Here is a 23,749-nt window from a genome sequence, read left to right as displayed (position 1 = left end):
ACTATTGGATACACCTTCTATCACAGATCCGAAGGCAAAAACTTTTGTTGCTAAATTCGGAAACTTTCTAGAGAAGGAGTTTCTCTCGAAAGAAGTGAGTGGGAGGAAAGTAGAACTTGATGAGGTAACTGTACCTGCTCCCTTATTGGAAAGTAGTACATCATAGAAACCAGTTTCTGTGACACCTACACCAATTAGTGAGGAAGCTAATGATGATGATCATGAAACTTCAGAACAAGATACTACTGAACCTCGTAGATCAACCAGAGTAAGATCCGCACCAGAGTGGTACGGTAATCCTGTTCTGGAAGTCATGCTACTAGATCATGATGAACCTACGAACTATGGAGAAGCGATGGTGAGCCCAGATTCCGCAAAATGGCTTGAAGCCATGAAATCTGAGATGGGATCCATGTATGAGAACAAAGTATGGACTTTGGTTGACTTGCCCAATGATCGGCAAGCAATTGAGAATAAATGGATCTTTAAGAAGAAGACTGACGCTGACGGTAATGTTACTGTCTACAAAGCTCGACTTGTCGCAAAAGGTTTTCGACAAGTTCAAGGGATTGACTACGATGAGACCTTCTCACCCGTAGCGATGCTTAAGTCTGTCCGAATCATGTTAGCAATTGCCGCATTTTATGATTATGAAATTTGGCAGATGGATGTCAAAACTGCATTCCTGAATGGATTTCTGGAAGAAGAGTTGTATATGATGCAGCCGGAAGGTTTTGTTGATCCAAAGGGATCTAACAAAGTGTGCAAGCTCCAGCGATCCATTTATGGACTGGTGCAAGCCTCTCGGAGTTGGAATAAACGCTTTGATAGTGTGATCAAAGCATTTGGTTTTGTACAGACTTTTGGAGAAGCCTGTATTTACAAGAAAGTGAGTGGGAGCTCTGTAGCATTTCTGATATTATATGTAGATGACATATTACTAATCGGAAATGATATAGAATTTCTGGATAGCATACAGGGATACTTGAATAAGAGTTTTTCAATGAAAGACCTCGGTGAAGCTGCTTACATATTGGGCATTAAGATCTATAGAGACAGATCAAGACGCTTAATTGGACTTTCACAAAGCACATACCTTGACAAAGTTTTGAAAAAGTTCAAAATGGATCAAGCAAAGAAAGGGTTCTTGCATGTGTTACAAGGTGTGAAATTGAGTAAGACTCAATGCCCGACCAATGCAGAAGATAGAGAGAAAATGAAAGATGTTCCCTATACTTCAGCCATAGGCTCTATCATGTATGCAATGCTGTGTACCAGACCTGATGAGTGTCTTGCTATAAGTCTAGCAGGGAGGTACCAAAGTAATCCAGGAGTGGATCACTGGACATCGGTCAAGAACATCCTGAAATACCTGAAAAGGACTAAGGATATGTTTCTCATATATGGAGGTGACAAAGAGCTCATCGTAAATGGTTACGTTGATGCAAGCTTTGACACTGATCCGGATGATTCTAAATCGCAAACCGGATACATGTTTACATTAAACGGTGGAGCTGTCAGTTGGTGCAGTTCTAAACAAAGCGTTGTGCCAGGATCTACATGTGAAGCGGAGTACATAGCTACTTCGGAAGCAGCAAACGAAGGAGTCTGGATGAAGGAATTCATATCCGATCTAGGTGTCATACCTAGTGCATCGGGTCCAATGAAAATCTTTTGTGACAATACTGGTGCAATTGCCTTGGCAAAGGAATCCAGATTTCACAAGAGAACCAAGCACATCAAGAGACACTTCAATTCCATCCGGGATCTAGTCCAGGTGGGAGACATAGAGATTTGCAAGATACATACGGATCTGAATGTTGCAGACCCATTGACTAAGCCTCTTCCACGAGCAAAACATGATCAACACCAAAGCTCCATGGGTGTTAGAATTATTACTGTGTAATCTAGATTATTGACTCTAGTGCAAGTGGGAGACTGAAGGAAATATGCCCTAAAGGCAATAATAATGTTATTATTTTATTTCCTTATATCATGATAAATGTTTATTATTCATGCTAGAATTGTATTATCCGGAAACATAATACTTGTGTGAATACATAGACAAACTAAACGTCACTAGTATGCCTCTACTTGACTAGCTCGTTAATCAAAGATGGTTATGTTTCCTAACCATAAGACATGTGTTGTCATTTGATTAACGGGATCACATTATTAGGAGAATGATGTGATTGACATGACCCATTCCATTAGCTTAGCACCCGATCGTTTAGTGTATTGCTATTGCTTTCTTCATGACTTATACATGTTCCTATGACTATGAGATTATGCAACTCCCGTTTGCCGGAGGAACACTTTGTGTGCTACCAAACGTCACAACATAACTGGGTGATTATAAAGGAGCTCTACAGGTGTCTCCAAAGGTACATGTTGGGTTGGCGTATTTCGAGATTAGGATTTGTCACTCCGATTGTCGGAGAGGTATCTCTGGGTCCTCTCAGTAATGCACATCACATAAGCCTTGCAAGCATTGCAACTAATGAGTTAGTTGCGAGATGATGTATTATGAAACGAGGAAAGAGACTTGCCGGTAACGAGATTGAACTAGGTATTGAGATACCGATGATCGAATCTCGGGCAAGTAACATACCGATGACAAAGGGAACAACGTATGTTGTTATGCGGTCTGACCGATAAAGATCTTCGTAGAATATGTAGGAGCCAATATGAGCATCCAGGTTCCGCTGTTGGTTATTGACCGGAGACGAGTCTTGGTCATATCTACATTGTTCTCGAACCCGTAGGGTCCGCACGCTTAAGGTTTCGATGACAGTTATATTATGAGTTTATGAGTTTTGATGTGCCGAAGTTAGTTCGGAGTCTCGGATGTGATCACGGACATAACGAGGAGTCTCGACATGGCCGAGACATAAAGATTGATATATTGGACGGCTATATTCGGACACCGGAAGTGTTCCGGGTGATTTCGGAGAAAACCGGAGAGCCGGAGGGTTACCGGAACCCTCCCGGGAGAAGTAATGGGCCATATGGGCTTTAGTGGAGAGAGAGAGGGGCAGCCAGGGTGGGCCGCGCGCCTCCTCCCCCCTGGTCCGAATTGGACTAGGAGAGGGGGGGCGGCGCCCCCCTTTCCTTCTCCCTCCCCACTTCCTTCCCCCTCCTAGTAGGAGTCCTACTCCTACTAGGAGGAGGACTCCTCCTTGGCGCGCCTATAGGGCCGGCCGGCCTCCTCCCCTTGCTCCTTTATATACGGGGGCAGGGGGCACCCCAAGACACACAAGTTGATCCACGTGATTGTTTTCTTAGCCGTGTGCGGTGCCCCCTTCCACCATAATCCTCGATAATATTGTAGCGGTGCTTAGGCGAAGCCCTGCGACCGTAGAACATCAAGATCATCACCACGCCGTCGTGCTGACGGAACTCTCCCCCGATGCTTTGCTGGATCGGAGTCCGGGGATCGTCATTGAGCTGAACGTGTGCTAAAACTCGGAGGTTCCATAGTTTCGGTGCTTGATCGGTCGGGCCGTGAAGACGTACGACTACATCAACCGCGTTGTGCTAACGCTTCCGCTGTCGGTCTCCAAGGGTACGTAGATCACACTCTCCCCTCTCATTGCTATGCATCACCATGATCTTGCGTGTGTGTAGGAATTTTTTTGAAATTACTACGTTCCCCAACAAGTTGAGTAGTTGTGAATTTGAGAAATCCTTGTGTTGAAGTTTGTGATTCCCGTAGCATGCATGTATGGTGAACCGTTATGTGACGAAGTCGGAGCATGATTTATTTATTGATTGTCTTCCTTATGAGTGGCGATCGGGGGCGAGAAATGGTCCTTTCCTACCAATCTGTCCCCCTAGGAGCATGCGTGTAATACTTTGTTTCGATAACTAATAGATTTTTGCAATAAGTATGTGAGTTCTTTATGACTAATGTTGAGTCCATGGATTATACGCACTCTCACCCTTCCACCATTGCTAGCCTCTCTAGTACCGCGCACCTTTCGCCGGTATCATAAACCCACCATATACCTTCCTCAAAACAGCCACCATACGTACCTATCATGGTATTTCCATAGCCACTCCGAGATATATTGCCATGCAACTTTCCACCGTTTCGTTTATTATGACACGCTCCATCATTGTCATATTTCTTTGCATGATCATGTAGTTGACATCATATTTGTGGCAAAGCCACCGTTCATAATTCTTTCATACATGTCACTCATGAGTCATTGCACATCCCGGTACACCGCCGGAAGCATTCATATAGAGTCATATCTTGTTCTAAGTATCGAGTTGTAAGTAAATAAAAGTGTGATCATCATCATTATTAGAGCATTGTCCCAGTGAGAAAAGGATGATGGAGACTCTGATTCCCCCATAAGTTGGGATTAGACTCCGGACGAAAAAAATAAAAAAAAGAGAAAAAAAGAGGCCATAAAAAAAGAGAAAATGCCCAAATAAAAAAATAAAAAAATGAGAGAAAAAGAGAGAAGGGGCAATGCTACTATCCTTTTACCACACTTGTGCTTCAAAGTAGCACCATGATCTTCATGACAGAGAGTCTCTTATGTTATAACTCTCATATACTAGTGGGAATTTTTCATTATAGAACTTGGCTTGTATATTCCAATGACGGGCTTCCTCAAAATGCCCTAGGTCTTTGTGAGAAAGCGAGTTGGATGCACACCCACTAATTTCTTTTGTTGAGCTTTCATACACTTATAGCTCTAGTGCATCCGTTGCATGGCAATCCCTACTCACTCACATTGATATCTATTGATGGGCATCTCCATAGCCCATTGATACGCCTAGTTGATGTGAGACTATCTTCTCCTTTTTGTCTTCCCCACAACCACCATTCTATTCCACCTATAGTGATATATCCATGGCTCACGCTCATGTATTGCGTGAAGATTGAAAAAGTTTGAGAACACCATAGTATGAAACAAGTGCTTGGCTTGTCATCGGGGTTGTGCATGATTTAAATACGTTGTGTGGTGAAGATGGAGCATAGCCAGACTATATGATTTTGTAGGGATAGCTTTCTTTGGCCATGTTATTTTGAGAAGACATGATTTCTTGGTTAGTATACTTGAAGTATTATTATTTTTATGTCAATATTAAACTTTTGTCTTGAATCTTATGGATCTAAATATTCTTGCCACTATAAAGAGAACTACATGGATAAATATGTTAGGTAGCATTCCAAATCAAAAATTCTGTTTTTATCATTTACCTACTCGAGGATGAGCAGGAATTAAGCTTGGGGATGCTGATACGTCTCCAACGTACCTATAATTTTTGATTGTTCCATGCTATTATATTATCAACCTTGGATGTTTCATATGCATTTATATGCTATTTTATATGATTTTTGGGACTAACCTATTAACCCAGAGCACAGTGCCAGTGCCAGTTTCTTTTTTTCCCTTGTTTTAGAGTATCGCAGAAAAGGAAACAGAGTCCAATTGACCTGAAACTTCATGGAACTTATTTTTGAAAGGAAAGCAACCTGGGAGACTTGGAGTCCACGTAAGGGAAGCAACGAGGAAGCCATGAGGCATGGGGGGCGCCCTCCACCCTTGTGGGCCCCTCGTGGCTCCCCTGACGTACTTCTTCCGCCTATATATATATCTCCATATACCCTAAAACGATCGGGGAGCACAATAGATCGGGAGTTCCACCTCCAGAAGCCTCCATAGCCACCGAAAACCAATCTAGACCCGTTACGGCACCTTGTCGGAGGGGGCAATCCCTCTCCGGTGGCCATCTTCATCATCCCGGTGCTCTCCATGACGAGGAGGGAGTAGTTCTCCCTCGGGGTTGAGGGTATGTACCAGTAGCTATGTGTTTGATCTCTCTCTCTCTCTCATGTTCTTAAGGTGATACGATCTTGATGTATCGCGAGCTTTGCTATTATAGTTGGATCTTATGATGTTTCTCCCCCTCTACTCTCTTGTAATGGATTGAGATTCCCCTTTGAAGTTATCTTACTGGATTGAGTCTTTAAAGATTTGAGAACACTTGATGTATGTCTTGCCGTGCGTATCTATGGTGACAATGGGATATCACGTGATTCACTTGATGTATGTTTTGGTGATCAACTTGCGGGTTCCGCCCATGAACCTATGCATAGGGGTTGGCACACGTTTTCGTTGTGATTCTCCGGTAGAAACTTTGGGGCACTCTTTGAGGTTCCGTGTGTTGGTTGAGTAGATGAATCTGATATTGTGTGGCACATATCGTATAATCATACCCACAGATACTTGAGGTGACATTGGAGTATCTAGGTGACGTTAGGGTTTTGGTTGATTTGTGTCTTAAGGTGTTATTCTAGTACGAACTCTAGGGATGTTTGTGACACTTACAGGAATAGCCCAACAGATTGATTGGAAAGAATAACTTTGAGGTGGTTTCGTACCCTACCATAATCTCTTCGTTTGTTCTCCGCTATTAGTGACTTTGGAGTGACTCTTTGTTGCATGTTGAGGGATAGTTATGTGATCCAATTATGTTATTATTGTTGAGAGAACTTGCACTAGTGAAAGTATGAACCCTAGGCCTTGTTTCCTAGCATTGCAATACCGTTTACACTCACTTTTACCATTAGTTACCTTGCTGTTTTTATATTTTCATATTACAAAAACTATTATCTACCACCCATATACCACTTGTATCACCATCTCTTCGCCGAACTAGTGCACCTATACAATTTACCATTGTATTGGGTGTGTTGGGGACACAAGAGACTCTTTTTTGTTTGGTTGCAGGGTTGCTTGAGAGAGACCATCTTCATCCTACGCCTCCTACGGATTGATAAACCTTAGGTCATCCACTTGAGGGAAATTTGCTACTGTCCTACAAACCTTTGCACTTCGAGGCCCAACAACGTTTACAAGAAGAATGTTGTGTAGTAGACATCAGGAAGACAGTCTTCCCACTTGGTTCCTTGGGCCAATGCACATGCCCGGAGCATATCTTCGACTATTTGATTTACTCGCTCAGTCTGTCCATCTGTTTGGGGATGATAAGCCGTGCTGTACTTCAGAGTAGTCCCCAAGGCTTGATGTAGTCGAGACCAAAATGCTGAAGTGAAGAGTGATCCCCTGTCAGAGGTGATGGTCTTGGGTACTCCATGCAAGCTGACAATTCATGACACATATAATTGTGCAAGTTGATTTGCACGGTAGGTGGTCCAGATGGGAAGGAAATGTGCCACCTTCATTGAGGTGTCCACTATGACCCATATTGTGTTGTTTCCTCGATGAGACCTTGGTAATCCGGTGATAAATCCATGCAGATATCGGCCCATTTCCATTGGGATACTGGCAGAGGTTGGAGGAGTCCGACGGGTTTTTGGTGTTCCGCCTTTACCTTGTTGCATATATCGCAACAGGACAGAAAGTATGCGATGTATTTCTTCATTCCATCCCACCAGAATACCTGACGAAGGTGTTTATACATTTTGGTACCACCTGGGTGAATTGAGTATGGTGCTTCATGTGCTTCTACCAAAATCTTCTTCTTCAGACCTTCGAGGTTGCGTACGCAAATCCTTCCGCGGAAACTTAGTGTACCTCGTTGATCCCTTGAGAAATCCGGTGCATGCCCTTTGTGCATCTTCTGGACATATATTTTCAATAGTTTGTCATCTGCCTGAGCACAATGGATTTCTTCTTCGAGAGTAGGGGAAACTCCCAATATGTTGGCAAGACAGGCATCGGTGATCACCAAATTGACCTGAGTGATTTCTTCATAAAGCTCAAGAGGCAATGAATCCATGAGAGCATTAAGGTTGGCTGGTTTGCGGCTGAGGTTGTAGTCCTTAACCAACTTGAGCCATCTTTACTGTTGAAGGTTCAGATCAGGCTGGGTGAATATATACTTGAGACTCTTGTGGTCGGTAAATATCTATCCGTTCTTTCCAATCAGGCAGTGTCTCCAGATCTTCAAAGCGTGCACCACCGCGGCCAATTCCAAATCATAAGTGGGGTAATTTCCTTCGTGTTGCCGCAGTTGTCGGGATGCATAAGCCAAAAACTTGCCATCTTGCATGAGTACGCATCCAGGACCTTTTCTGGAGGCGTCACAGTAGACATCGAAACTGCGGTACATGTCTGGAAGAGTCAATACTGGTGTTGTCGTTAGCCTGATTTTTAACTCATCGAAACTCCGCTCGTAGTCCTCAGTCCATTCAAACTTCTTATCCTTCTTGAGGAGCTCGGTCATTGGCTTGGCAATCTTGGAGAATCCTTCAATAAAACGGTGATAATATCCGGCTAGTCCAAGGAAACTCCGGATTTCTGAGACTGTCGTGGGTGCGGACAAATCAAGTACATCTTTCACCTTGCTTAGATCCATTGAGATTCCTTCTGCCGAGAGGACATGCCCGAGGAATCCAACTTGCTGGAGCCAGAACTCACATTTGCTGAACTTGGCATAAAGCTGATGGTCGTGAAGCCTTTGCAAAACTGCTCGAAGATGTTCCTTGTGCTCGTCTTTGCTGTTGGAGTAAATGAGGATGTCATAAATGAACACCACCACAAATTTGTCCAAGAAATCCATAAACACCTTGTTCATCATATGCATGAAGAAGGCGGGGGCGTTGGTGAGGCCGAAGGACATAACGGTATACTCATAAAGACCGTACCGAGTGGTGAACGCGGTCTTGGGAATATCCACTTTCTTTATCTTGAGATGATGATATCCTGTCCTCAAATCAATTTTGGAGAATACTTTGGCTCCGTTGAGTTGATCAAACAGATCGCCAATCCTTGGCAGGGGATATTTGTTTTTGATGGTGACGTCATTCAGCTGTCGGTAGTTTACGCACATTCGCAGGGTGCCATCCTTTTTATCCACGAATATCGCGGGTGATCCCCATGGAGAAGAGCTGGGGTGGATGTATCCTTTCTGCAGCATCTCATCCAGCTGTTTCTTTAATTCCACCAATTCTGATGAAGGCATCAGATAATATTTCTTGTGTATTGGTGTGGTTCCAAGCACCAAATCAATTGCAAATTCCAGTTCTCTGTCAGGCGGCATGCCTGGTAATTCTTTTGGGAATACATCTGGGTACTCATTGACCACTGGAATTAGCTCCACCTCTTCTGCCACGGCCGTGAACATCATATCCTTCTTGGGTATGCCCTTGCGGGCATAAAAACTTGTGGTACGACCTTCCGTATTTGTCATGGTAACTTCTCTGGTCGCATAGTTGATGCATGCTTGGTATTGGCTTAACCAATTCATGCCCAAAATAATATCCAATTTGTTGGAATCGATGATTATCAGAGATGTTGGAAACTTGATGCCCTTGATATCAATTTCCAGATTGCGGCATACCTGATTTATTCTGAGCAGGGATCCTGGGGATTGTACCATCATGTGTTTTCCAAAATCGAGCAAGAAAATTTGTTTTGGGCAGCAAAACTCCGCGAGATAAAAGAGTGGGAAGCCCCAGAGTCAAATAAAATTACGGCGGGTATGTCGTTAACAAGGAACATACCAATGACGACGTCTGGGTCCTCTTGGGCTTCGTCCGTGGAGATATGATGGATTTGCCCTGGGATCATATCGGGGGAGGAATACGGCTCCATGTAGTTGACTTGCGGATGGAATGGAGTTATTTGCTTGTTGTTCTTGGGGCACTGCCTGGCATAATGTCCTGTTTTCCCACAGCTGAAACATGAGTTGTTGCGCTGGCAATCTTTGCGCACCAGGCTGGTCACGATATTCTTGACTTGAGCGGTGGTCTTGTTGACATTTTGCTGCCAGTTGGGTTTGTACTCCACCTGAGTCTATTGCCAAGTACGAGCCTGCTGCACTGGTTGCATCTCCTTCTTCGTCTCGAATTTGCGCTTGTGGTCATTAATAGCTGGGTTGTTGTCGTCTAGGAGCTTGTGTTCCCTTTCTGCCATGAGGGCCTTGTTCACCAGAGTCAGGAAGTCCGGAAAATCAAACATGCTGATGGTGCACCTGAGATGCTGATTCAGGCCTGCAAGAAATCTGTCGATCTCCCATTCTTCTGTGGCCACATCGTAGAGAGAATAGCAGGACAAATGGTTGAACTTATTCAGATACTCGTTGACTGTCATGCTGCCTTGAGTGAGGGCGAGGAATTCACCCTGCTTGATTTTCATAATCCCGATGGGAATATGATACTTGCGGAAATGATCCTTGAATTTAGCCCAAGTAATTTCCTCATCCGCGGGCCATATTGCTTTAGCATTATCCCACCATATAGCGGCAGCTCCTTCAAGATAATGCGTTGTGAAGGGAACCTTGTCTCCTTCTTGAGTGCGAGCAATCTCCAGTTTCCTCTCAATAGTCCTTAACCAATCATCGGCGTCCAATGGATCAATAACTTGGCTGAAGCTGGGAGGCTTGGTTCAATGAAAATCCGACAGCTTGGAGTGATGGCCATTCTGGTTTCCATTCTTCCCAACCATAATTTGCACACTTCTCAATATTTCCAGCAGATCGTTGCTCCTCCTTTATTCAAACATTCACAGGATTTGCTCAGTGGAAGGCAGATGTGGCAGTGGAGACGGAAGTGGCTGGTATGGCTCGGGGGAATGCCCTGCCTGTCGTGCGGAGCGACGGACAGGGACATCCTCACCAGCTTGACTGCTACTGCCTCCACGTGTCATCCTATTATTTATTTTTTTCCAATACATATCAACCGTTATGAGAAAAACCCAACGTGGGAGGAAAGCCATTGACAAATCCCAGAAGAAAATAGCAAAAGAAAGCCAAAGCAACATAATTATACATAGACTCAACATGGAAGTAATCATCACAACGGGTCTACTACCCTCATACATGAAACTAAACATCATGACACATGCGACTACACTCATACATCATACTCACGACGAAAGCGATACTCTAGCAGTCTACTGCTCGGACTGCGCTGCTGCGGGCTCCTCTCCTGAGCTGGACCCAGATCCTGAACTGATAGTAGAGACCTCCGGGTTAAGAGAGACGCGACGGCGCTGCCTCGAGGGCTCTCCCTCAGGGGTAGGCACGGGATGGGATCTAAGCATAGGAGCGGCAGGAGTAGCGACAAGGGAAGCCCACGCAGCAGGAGCACTGCGAGGGGTCACAATCAGAGGGTTAATGGTACCCTGCGAAGTCACCGGGGGAATGGAGGCGGGAGGAACTAGAGTAGTGTAGATGACAGTGGGAAGAGGGTTCCTAGTACGAGCAGTAGCGAGAGCTGTTCGAGCGCGTGAAAGCTCCCGAGCTAACTCGTAGTTCAGGAGATAACTGGCAATGATATAGCAAGAAAGGTGGCTAGTGGGACGATCGCACACCGGATTAATCAAAGGAAAGCGGATACGCCCATTCTCGTGCAGAGATGGGTAGTAGAAGAAACATGGGTGGGTGTGCATGCGAACCTCGTTGTAGCGCAAGTCTACAAGAGCCTCGATAGCAGCAAACTGAACCGCCTGAGATGGTGTAGAAGCAAGATAGTGTAAGCGCCGGAAGGGGAACTGTGGTGTAGAGTGACCCCAGCATAATACTCATACAATGCACCGGCCAGATGCTCCCGATACACCCGATACTCTGGATTAGCACCCTCTAGATAGAGTCGTCCCCACACGTTCTGAAGCAGGTGCGGCGATGTGTACGGGGCTGGCTCAGGATGGTACAAGATCGGTACTGGAGCCATCTACACTCACAAACCATACCGTTAGTAATAACAACAAATAAACATGCATGCAATGCAGCAACCAATTTCTATGAATACCGGCACTCAGACGAAGCTATCTACCATTTCACTAACGCACTAACGGTCTAGCATGCCCTACAATCAGCGTGGCTCTAATACCAAGTGTTGTGGCAACCCGACTCAGAGCAACCGGTTCACCCTGCATTGCTAGCCTAGAGATCAAGTCTTCTGGCAATGCACAACAACTTAGTACAGAAACAACCGCTTTATTGATGCTAGCGGATTACATAAGTCTGATATTACATCGAGATACGAGGCCAAGCGACACTCATAGTGCTGCTAAATAGTATGTACATTATTTAATGAACATGACGAGGGCCTCGATCACACGAACTACGCGACAGCGGAAGAACGACGAAGTGGAACTCCATAGCACAGGGACACCAACGTGGACACGGCCTAGACGCAAGATGCTCTCCGATGTGAATCGACTTGCCTGAAAGCTGGCATGACACACTAGGTCAATACATTAAATGTACTTGCAAGCTCACAACAAACATAAGCACGATGACCGACAATATCATGACAATTAATCAAATTAATGCAAAAGCAAGAGTTACTAGTCATGCAATGAAACCAATACACACACCGAGTCTCACAGACTCGCTTACCAGACGGTTACCTCGTAACCAAGCGGTGACCATACCGGGGTCACAACTGAAAACCAACCACTCATGAACAACTTGAGAGTTCATGAAACACACAGCATCACAACAATCATTTAGTTTGCAAGATTATTTATAAAAGTTGATCCTTGGTGTGACTTACTTCCGAGCTATGCCCATAACCGAGGACGTGGCTATCGATAGATTAAATACACTCTGCAGAGGTAGCGCACTTTACCCACACTACGGAACACCTGGCCTCGCACTCCCATTCGGGTGGACCAAAGTGTTCCGACGAAACCCTCCCTTTGTCATGGCACTCTCCCGGCCACTCCGACCAACCCCCTCTCAGGGCTAGGTCTTGGGTGGCCACGTGCCTACCAAAGGCACCAACGGCCACCGTCATGGCAAAATGGTCCCAAACGGGGACAAGGTACCACAAAAACAAAAACGAGCACACAAGGTTATGTCTGCTTACCGGGCCAGGGTATGCACGCCCGTAACCTTCCCTCGCGGGAGGCACTGGTGAGAGGCACAACAAAGGACCGAATCAAGACCTTCCCACAAGGTAAATGTGGTCGCACTGAATAAAAACCCGATTCAGTGGCACCATGATGGGATCAACACCATATTCAAGTTGAACTTAATCAAGTTTAACTTTGACAAAAACTTTTTATAAATATCAATGATATTGTGACTTAATCACGCAACTAATCGACATGCAATCAAATAACACAAGGATATGGATCAAACTTATCTACATAATTAACTTGCAATATTCAGGATCCAAAAACTTCACTGGTCCTAATTCATTTTTATTATCCAGCAATATTTTTATTAACTCATCATTTTTATGAAAATCTCATTAAGTAAAAGAACTATCATTTTCTACCATAGCAAAATGACTAATGCAAAATTTTACTCTACTTGACCAAACAAGTTCATGAAATTTACCAGTAACTAAAACAAGCATATCAAACATGGTAAAGTAACTAGCAATTAACAAAATTTATTTATCAATTTTTAAATGCAAGTAAAGACTCATATTGAAGTAGAAAATCATAGATATTGAAATAGCACCATCCAAATGCTGGTGTGGCTTGCCTTAGTGTAGGGGAGGATCACACCCCTCTTGGTTTGCTTCAAGACAAGCTTCTCCTTCTGAAAATAATTAATCACCACAAAAACAAATATCAAAACCCATTCTGAAAATCACGAGAAATTCTAGACAGCAAGGAAAAATCCACCTTTTGGTGTGCTGCTAGAGCTTTCTGAAACAAAGACAATGCAAAAAGAATCAAATCATTTGGACTTATGGTTAAGAAATGATGGCTGGTCAAAGTTTAGGTCAATTTCTGAATAAATTTGAATTAAACATAAATTCCTTGGGGGTGACGTCGAAGGCGTAAAAGAGAAATACGTCTCCACTCGTACCGCTTCGAGCGCGAGTGGTGAGGCTGGCGGGTGGGCCCCGCTGATACGTCTCCAACGTATCTATATTTTTTATTGTTGCATGCTATTATATTACCCGTTTTGGATGTTTATGGGCTTTATTATACACTTCTATATTATTTTTGGGACTAGCCTATTAACCGGAGGCCCAGCCCGAAATGTTGTTTTATTGCCTATTTCAGTGTTTCGAAGAAAAGGAATATCAAATGGAGTCCAAACGGAATGAAACCTTCGGGAGAGTTATTTTTGGAACGGAAGCAACCCAGGAGACTTGGAGTAGATGTCAGGGAAGCTTCGAGGAAGCCACGAGGCAGGGAGGCGCGCACCCACCCTCGTGGGCCCCTCGTGGTTCCCCTGACCGACTTCTTTCGCCTATATATGTCCATATACCCTAAAAACATCGATGAGCAGAATAGATCGGGAGTTCCGCCGCCAGAAGCCTCCGTAGCCACCGAAAACCAATCTAGACCCATTCCGGCACCCTGCCGGAGGGGGGGAATCCCTCTCCGGTGGCCATCTTCATCATCTCGGTGCTCTCCATGACGAGGAGGGAGTAGTTGTCCCTCGGGGCCGAGGGTATGTACCAGTAGCTATGTGTTTGATCTCTCTCTTGTGTTCTTGAGTCAGCACGATCTTGATGTATCGCGAGCTTTGCTATTATATTTGGATCTTATGATGTTTCTCCCCCTCTACTCTCTTGTGATGAATTGAGTTTTCCCTTTGAAGTTATCTTATCGGATTGAGTCTTTAAGGATTTGAGAACACTTGATGTATGTCTTGCATGTGCTTATCTGTGGTGACAATGGGATATCACATGATCCACTTGATGCATGTTTTGGTGATCAACTTGCGAGTTCCGTGACCTCGTGAACTTATGCATAGGGGTTGGCACACGTTTTCGTCTTGACTCTCTGGTAGAAACTTTGGGGCACTCTTTGAAGTTCTTTGTGTTGGTTGAATAGATGAATATGAGATAGTGTGATGCATATCGTATAATCATACCCACAGATACTTGAGGTCACATTGGAGTATCTAGGTGACATTAGGGTTTTGGTTGATTTGTGTCTTAAGGTGTTATTCTAGTACGAACTCTATGATAGATCGAACGGAAAGAATAGTTGCATGTTATTTTACTACGGACTCTTGAATAGATCGATCAGAAAGGATAACTTTGAGGTGGTTTCGTACCCTACCATAATCTCTTCGTTTGTTCTCCGCTATTAGTGACTTTGGAGTGACTCTTTGTTGCATGTTGAGGGATAGTTATATGATCCAATTATGTTATTATTGTTGGGAGGACTTGCACTAGTGAAAGTATGTACCCTAGGCCTTGTTTCCTAGCATTGCAATACCATTTGTGCTCACTTTTACCACTTGCTACCTTGCTATTTTTATATTTTTCATATTACAAAAACCATTATTTGCTATCCATATTGCACTTGTATCACCATCTCTTCGCCGAACTAGTGCACCTATACAATTTACCATTGTATTGGGTGTGTTTGGGACACAAGAGACTCTTTGTTATTTGGTTGAGGGTTGTTTAAGAGAGACCATCTTCATCCCATGCCTCCCATGGATTGATAAACCTTAGGTCATCCACTTGAGGGAAATTTGCTATTGTCCTACAAACCTCTGCACTTGGAGGCCCAACAACGTCTACAAGAAGAAGGTTGTGTAGTAGACATCAAGCTCTTTTCTGGCGACGTTGCCAGGGAGGTTAGCGCTTGAAGGTATATCTTTAGATCTTGCAATCGAATCTTTTTGTTTCTTGTTTTATCACTAGTTTAGTCTATAAAAGAAAACTACAAAAAAATGAAATTGAGGATACCTCATATGCTTCATCTTTTTAATGTCTTCCATGAAAATAAGGATTCCGATAATTGTGCCAAATTGTTACAATGAAGAATGCATTAGAATGTTAGGCACTAAATCTTTGTATGATGAGCATGATTGCAACGTTGTTAGTATAAATTCCTTGAATATCTATGATGCTAATGATATGCAAAGCCACAAGCTTGGGGATGCTATGTTTGATGAAGATGATATCTTTTGTCCCCCAAGTTTTGATGAGAAAATTTATTATGATGAAAGCATGCCTCCTATTTATGATGATTATATTGATGAAAGTGGATTTGGAGAGGTCATGACTTTATTTAGTGATGAATCCACTATTTCGGAAGAGGTTCCAATTGATTATGAGAATAAAGTTGCTATCTATGATGATTATTGTGATGACATGTATGCTATAAAGAATAATGATAACCATGAAACTTGTCATCATGATTTTAGTTTTCAATTGGATTATGCCTCACATGATAGTTATTTTGTTGAGTTTGCTCCCACTACTATTCATGAGAAGAAATTCGCTTATGTGGAGAGTAATAAAATTTATATGCTTGGGGATCATGAAAAGAATGCTTTATGTGATAGTTATATTGTTGAATTCATTTATGATGCTACTGAAAATTATTATGAGGGAGGAACATATGCTTGTAGGAATTGCAATAATATCAAGTTTCCTCTCTATGTGTTGAAAATCTTGAAGATTTGCTTATTTTACCTTCCTATGCAAGTTGATTTTTGTTCCCATAAATTGTTTGCTCACAAAATCCCTATGCATAGGAAGTGGGTTAGACTTAAATGTGTTAGTCATATTCTTTATGATGCTCTCTTTATGTTATAATTCTTATCTTTTATGTGAGTATCATTGAAATCATCATGCCTAGCTAGGGGCGTTAAACGATAGCGCTTGTTGGGAGGCAACCAATTTTATTTTTGTCCCTTGCTTTTTGTTCCTGTTTAGTAATAAATAATTTATCTAGCCTCTGTTATGATTGAGTTTTTATGTTTTAATTAGTGTTTGTGCCAAGTAGAACCTTTGGGAAGACTTGGGGAAAGTATTTGCGATCTTGCTGTAAAAAACAGAAACTTTAGCGCTCACGAGAATTGCTGCCTTTTTTATTGAAGAGTGCTATTTAGCTAATTATTTTTGCAGATGATTAATAGATAAACTCCTAACGTCCAGCAATTTATTTTAGAATTTTTGGGGTTCCAGAAGTAGTCGAAACCTACATATTACTACAGACTGTTCTGTTTTTGACAGATTCTGTTTTCTATGTGTTGTTTGCTTATTTTGATGAATCTATGAGTAGTATCGGATGGTATGAACCATAGATGAGTTGGAATATCGTAGATATTACACCAATATGAATTTAGAATGAGTTCACAATAGTACCTAAGTGGTGATTTATTTTCTTATACTAACGGAGCTTACGAGTTTTCTGTTAAGTTTTGTGTTGTGAAGTTTCCAAGTTTTGGGTAAAGATTCGATGGAATATGGAATCGTGTGGATTGGACACCAACAAAGAAAAACATGTTGGACTATGTCACTGTTGAGACCAGTACTGAAACCGCGTTAATTACTACCAGTGGCGGAGGCAGGAATAGTTCTTAGGTGTGGCGATATCTACGAAGGAGAAAACCATGTACATATAATGTAATTATGTGAGAGCTCACTATATTAGTTATATAAATACTTTGTGTTTAACAAGCAAAATCAAAATTGAAAACCAATGTATTAGTTTTGTCAATAGGGGATACCTAAAATATATGAGCTTATTTTGGCAGACGACAACAAAATTTGCTTCAAAAATTTAAAGTTCAATTTCAATTCTAAATTAACTTTCTTTCTTTACATTTTTAGAACACTTTCATTCATCATTTGATCTTCTTATTCTATGCCATTTTGTGCTCAGTCGCGCTTGCGTCCTCGTATGGCCCGATTCAATGCCGGCCACTGCCTCTCCCTGCTTGTTGCTTGCTACTGCACACATTCGGCCATGCAGCGAAAGGATTTCCATTTTCCAGAATTTTGAACCCGACGAACGTGTGTTGATTTGTGTGTGGAGTGTAACTCGCAAGACCACTTGCCGATGCATTAGGACCATCATTAAGTCAGCAATCAACTCAGCTGGCTCAACACGTACAATACCTTATCAATTATAATCAAGATGCACACATACTAGTACTCGTATATATACCAGTATATTTATTGGTGGAATTTGAGGTATGGCAGCCGCCAATCATAGCCAGATTGCTAGCACCGCCCTCGGCACGTAGGCGCAAGCGCAACTGCGTTCATGATTTCTATAAAGATGGAGGGGGTTTCTGTAAAAATGCCAGGCCAAGCGGGTGTGGCATGACATGGCCAGCGTGGCGTCATTTGTCAACTTTTGATTGGTTTTGGACTAAATCTTCACATACATTGCAAGTTTAGGGATGAGGTGATCATCTTTTGCAAGGTTGTGGGCTAAACCATCATATCTATTGCAAGTTTATGGGTCTATAGTCCTCTTGCCTCTTCAGTTTATAATACGTACCAATGAATGTAGGGACTTTGTAAAAGGAAAAGGCTAACGTGGATATGCTGCCACGAGCCACAACCCCCGTACACGACAGTACTACACGTCCTCTTGTGTGGCCACACGTGGAGCAATGCACATAAAACGTACGAAACACGCCCCAGCCCTTTCTAGAACGAATCTTTGAACCCACGTTCAATGATGCATTGGTGGTAATCCTTTAGCTAGGAAAAGAAAAGAAGATGCACTAGCACTATTGTTAACAGCACCAAATCTATGCCAGCATCATGTTGTTCGTCGACTAGATCTAGATGCACCACACGAGACAAGGTAACTAAAAATGAGACAGTGCCCAAAAATTATTAAGCCCAAACTTCCCTTACATGCGATATTATTGCTGATCCATCGATCTCCATCGCACGAAGGGTATGAGGGCTAGCAAAAACTGTTGCAAGAGTCGGTAGTACGATCGATGTGCCGCACCAGGAGCAGGAGGCTGGATCGATGGCCGGCTAGCTACAAGCTAGGAAACATCCACGGTTTGTCCCTGTCGTGGCTACACAAAGCAACACCCAAAGAAACGCAGCTAAGCTAGGCGCGGAGGCCGCGCTTTCGGCAGAAAACCTACGGTGAGTCGGTAATCCATCATCATGCCTGTCGAGAAAAGGAGGAGCAAAAGGTTGATTAGATTTAAGAATCGAGCGATCGCCGGCCGTCGGGGCATTTCCGGCAGACGATTCCCTTGCCACCTCGTCGATCAGGGGGTAGTGACAGTGGAGTGTCCCTGACAGCGACCTGACCTGCGGTGACCGGTGACCCGGCGCCCCTACGCAGCGCGCCAGTATATATGCAGCGATAGCACGCCTCGTTTGTTGCACACCACCACCTCGCCTCACTCTCGCTCGCTCTCTCTCCCTGACGGGGAGTCTACAGCTCGATTACGAGTAGTTATTGTTGGAATGGAGCAGTATGGCTGGGGAAGGGAGGAGGGAGGGTGGAGGAAAGGGCCGTGGACGGCGCAGGAAGACAAGCTGCTGCTCGGCTATGTTCGGCAGCAGGGGGATGGGAGGTGGAATTCTGTCGCCAAGCTCACAGGTGCGCAATCATTCGTGTTCGTTAAATTTGGGCTGCATGCGTACGGGTACGTGCGCATGCAAATTCGTCGAGCTTGCATGTCGCTAAGCTCGTTTTGCTGCAGGTCTGAAGAGAAGCGGGAAGAGCTGCAGGCTTCGGTGGGTGAATTACCTGCGACCTGACCTCAAGAGAGGCAAGATCACGCCGCTGGAGGAGACCGTCATACTCGAGCTCCATGCCTTGTGGGGAAACAGGTAAAAAATCTTTAGTTTGCGGATGTGCATGCATGCCATGAGCCCATGATCGATGGGATCGAGCTCACAAAACACACGCACTTAATTTGTGATGATCGATCTTCTGCCAGATGGTCGACGATTGCGCGTAGCCTCCCCGGCCGGACGGACAACGAGATCAAGAACTACTGGCGGACGCACTTCAAGAAGGGCAAGCCGTCGTCCAAGAACATCGAGCGCGCCAGGGCGCGCTTCCTCAAGCAGCGCCGCGAGATCATGCAAGGTCACCACGAGCACCAGCGCGACGTCCAGGACGACGACGGCGCTGCTAGCGCGGACAACAACGGCGACGGCGCGGCTAGCCATCACGCAGATGAAGCAACAACATGGCCAGCACCGCCGCCGGCGCAGGACGACGACGACCTGGCGATGATGCGGGATATGGCGGACATGGACGACTTCCTGCAGTACCATGATCCAATGTCGACGTCGGCCTACTTCCTCCTCGACGGCGGCGATGGCGCCGCCAGCGACGCGGGTTCCAGCGGGGAGATCGACGCCTGCGGCGCCACGTGGGGCAGCTTGTGGAACCTCGACGACGTCGACGTTGTAGATGACGTCGGTGGTGGCGGCGCGTGCGGCTGGGGCAGCTTCGCTTTGCTCCAAGATCACGGACTCGCTTTCTACTAGCCTAGCATATACAATGGCAAAGCCTATGCTGTGGAGGGTACACGTAGCGGCTATGTACGTGTGGTGTTGGTGGATAAGGATGCGTCGCCAACTATAGCCCCCACTTCGACTAGCCTGCCACGTTGGCATGTCTAGCTCCTTTTAGAGCAATTTTTAGGAAAAAAAAATAAACTACTCCCTCCGTCTCATAATGTAAGATGCTTTTTAATATTACATTAATATAAAAATGTCTTACATTATGTAACGAAGGAAGTATTATACTGGTAGGTTTTTTTCCTTTGAAAAGGCAATGAAAGAAAGGACAGGTGTTCAAAGGTGCACTTAAGCCACCTAGCTCACGTATTCTCTCCGTTACATTTACTCCGCGTCTAACTTCTACTACCTTCGTTTCTAAATATAAGACGTTTTGTCAATTTAAATTTAACCGACAAGACGTTTTATATTAAAAAAGAAATGGTGTATTATGCATATCAAAAGAAATACCTTTTTATCTAAGCTCATGTACTTGTTATGCCGCTATGTATTTGATGTATCACATACTCTGGACAATAATAGTTATTTTCTTTGTCATAATCGACTTTGTTCTATTCTAACACATCATACTTTACACTGCCTTGTTCGTGCAGTATCTATTTTTGTTATTCGTGCCATGATATTGCCTTGTTGGGCCTTTGTGTCCGTTCAGTCCTTTTTCCTTTATTTCGCTTTGTATGGCTCTATCTATATTCTCACACCCTAAAGAAAGGAAGCGGTTATGTATCCCATGTTGTAAGATCTAAGGACGTCTCGACTCAACGGTGCCCTCCCAGCGCTGCTATTGGACTGACACAAGTAGCTCCCTATGATTAAAGGAGTTTTCCTCATGTGTCACGCGGTGCGGTGCTGGCGACACGCGGTGGCGTGCGACCTACGCGGCGGATCTCCTCGCCGCCCGCTCGATCTCGTTCGACGTCGACAAGATCGTGCTTCGACACGAGGCGCTTCGGCTGGTCCTTCTCGATGGGGAGGGGCGCACGGTTGACGCGCGCTCTCTTCGTGAGGGTGAGTACATCGACATCGGGCACATAGTGCCATTCCCGTGTTTTTTTGCCAGGATCTGGGACAGGCTGCCGGTGCCCTCGACGGCGTCGAAGCCGGCGATCGATCCCGACGGACCGTCACGTCTTGATGTGGGGAGGCGCGGTACACGGCTGTGTGCCACCAAGGAGATCGAGCGACCCGGGGCTGCTGGGTGCGGGACCTAGGGGTGGCACCCCACCACCCATGGCAGATGTAGCCCACGTGGACGGCGATCCAGGCCGCCATGAGAGGAGCGATGTGGGCACCGCGGGTATAAAACCCAAACCCTACCACATCCTTGATCTCGATTCCGCCCTCTCCCACCTCTGGGCGGCGCCGAAAACCCTAGATCCAGTTTCCCCCCTTCCTTCCACTGGTGGCGCGACAAGGTTGGAGGCGACGAAAGGTCGTTCGCGGAGGTCGTGGCTTCTCCGGCGTGGGCTTCTCCGATGGCTGGTGGCGGGGGGCGTGGCTACCGGGGCGACAAGCACGACGGCGGTGGAGCCGAGTGGGCGGATCGGGGAGCTGGGCGCTTTGACCATGGGCGCAAGTTCTCCTGGCGGAGGAACGATGGCGAGGCCGACCACGCCTCCTCCAACGCCGTCCATTCTACGGGCGCTGCTGATCTATGGGAAGCTGCTGCGGCTGGTCGCCAAGAGCCCAGATCCGGTGGGGTTTGGGTGGAGAAACCCAAGGCCATGTCTGGATCTGGTGGAGGGGACAACATCGACAAGCAGCTTGGGGAGATGCCGCAGCGCCGCATGCTGGGCAACCAAACCACTCAGGTGAACTCGCCCATGAACCATAATGCCTGTCTGATCTACAAGTCACCTGAGGATACCCCTGCTAGATGCCCGCAAGCCTTTTGTGAGAGATGCAGCAAACTAGGCCATCTTGCTTCTGTTTGTGTTGAGTTTCTTCCTTGGGATTGCATTGCATCGATGTGTGCCTTCTCTGCTAAGGGGCAAGGATTTTATTACATACATGATTCGTGTACTGCTAGGCAGATGAAAGAGCGTGAGACTAGTGTGATGATCACTATTGTGGAGGGGCACACTTCTACTAAGGATATGGAATTTGAGTTATCTCAATACATTGCTACTGAATGGAGATGTACGGCTAGAGCCATTGGACCTGGTGTTTTTATTGTTAGGTTTCCTAATCGTCGTGATGTTTCCAAAGCTTGCTATATTGGCAGAATGACCCTCAAATCCACCGGTACTGTGGTGAAAATTGATCCCTGGACCTCGGCTCTTGGAGTCAAAGGGGTTATGGAGAAAGCCTGGATTAAAGTCAGCAATGTCCCCTTGGAGAAAAGGAATGAAAGGAACCTGACATTTGTCTCCTCTCTGGTTGGTGTCCCCTTGGAAATTGATGGGGCTACGCTTCATCGCCCTGAATATATGCGTGTGGAAATTGGTTGCAGGAATGTGGATGAAATTCCACATGTAGCTGAGGCAGTGCTGGGGGGGTCACTTTTTTGATTTTTATTACGAGCTGGATCAGGTGCTGGTCAGGGACCTAGATCGTGGGAAAACAACAATGACTATTCCTCCTGAGTCTGGAAATCATACGTTTAAGAAGATGAAAATACAAACTGCTAATGGAAAAAATGATGTGGGAACTTCCTCCAATGCTACTGGTACAGCATTTGGCTCTTAGTGTAAGGGCTAGGATAAACAACAGGACTCTCCTGAAGATGAGGGCTCGGGCGAGTCTCTCGGTAACACTCTCCTGATCGACACTCTAGCCATGGAGCATGATGAGGCAGAGAAAAAGAAAAGAAAGAGTGATCTACCCTCTGGCAAACACGCTATTTTTGGAAATGTAAGCACTCCCTCCCTGGTGAATTCAATAAAGTATCCTGCAAGTTGTACAGTTTCATGCAATATGAAAAAATCCTATGCTGACACGGTCAAATGTGGTACCTCTATGAAACCCCTGCAGGAGAGTGAGATTTTCGAGGGGAAGGGGCCGAGCAAATATATTGTCCAGTCCCCTGATTCTTTGATGGACAACGAGAATGAGGTGATTCCCACCTCACCCATTGTTACGGAAGAGAATCTCCGCTTCAGTTTGCGCAATCCTCAGACTAACCTGATGTGAATTGATGAAAAGGCAGCAACGGTGGCCAAGAAGCGCAATCTGGAAGGTAATAATAATACTAGCCATAATGTTTTTACTTTTCTTTCCTTAGTCTTCTTTAGCCTTTCTAGTTTAGCTTTTTCTTTTCTTTATTCCTCCCCTTGAGGAATTTTGTAATTGTTGTCTCTCTTCTTTCAATAAAATGATGTGGGGTGTATGTAACGCCCTCGATGCGGCTATAGCTCCCACGTGTCGAGGCACGACTTAGAGACATAACCGCATTGAAAGCAATGTCTCAAGTTAGGCAATCTTCACAACATCCCATGTAATATAGATAATAAAGGGGAGATACATAGTTGGCTTACACTCGCCACGTCAATCAAAGTACATAAATAGCATTACATCAATCAAACACTCATGGCCCGACTACGGCGCCAAAATAAAAGAACAACCCAACATGCGACACGG

The 23,749-nt window shown here is 44.9% G+C and overlaps 1 protein-coding gene across 1 annotated transcript; it reads left to right on the top strand.

Annotated features, from left to right (window-relative positions):
• Positions 1-19,099: 19,099 nt before the first annotated feature.
• LOC119319417 (myb-related protein 340-like) lies at positions 19,100-20,313 on the top strand. The gene is made up of 3 exons (XM_037593900.1): positions 19,100-19,235; positions 19,339-19,468; positions 19,579-20,313. Exons 1-3 carry the CDS (start codon positions 19,100-19,102, stop codon positions 20,135-20,137), a joined length of 825 nt encoding a protein of 274 aa, XP_037449797.1. The 3' UTR covers positions 20,138-20,313.
• Positions 20,314-23,749: the final 3,436 nt, after the last annotated feature.

This window comes from Triticum dicoccoides, chromosome 6A (assembly GCF_002162155.2).
Source record: "Triticum dicoccoides isolate Atlit2015 ecotype Zavitan chromosome 6A, WEW_v2.0, whole genome shotgun sequence".
Lineage (NCBI taxonomy): Eukaryota > Viridiplantae > Streptophyta > Magnoliopsida > Poales > Poaceae > Triticum > Triticum dicoccoides.
Note: the sequence above shows the minus strand (reverse complement) of the source record. Positions and strands in the feature narration are given on the sequence as shown.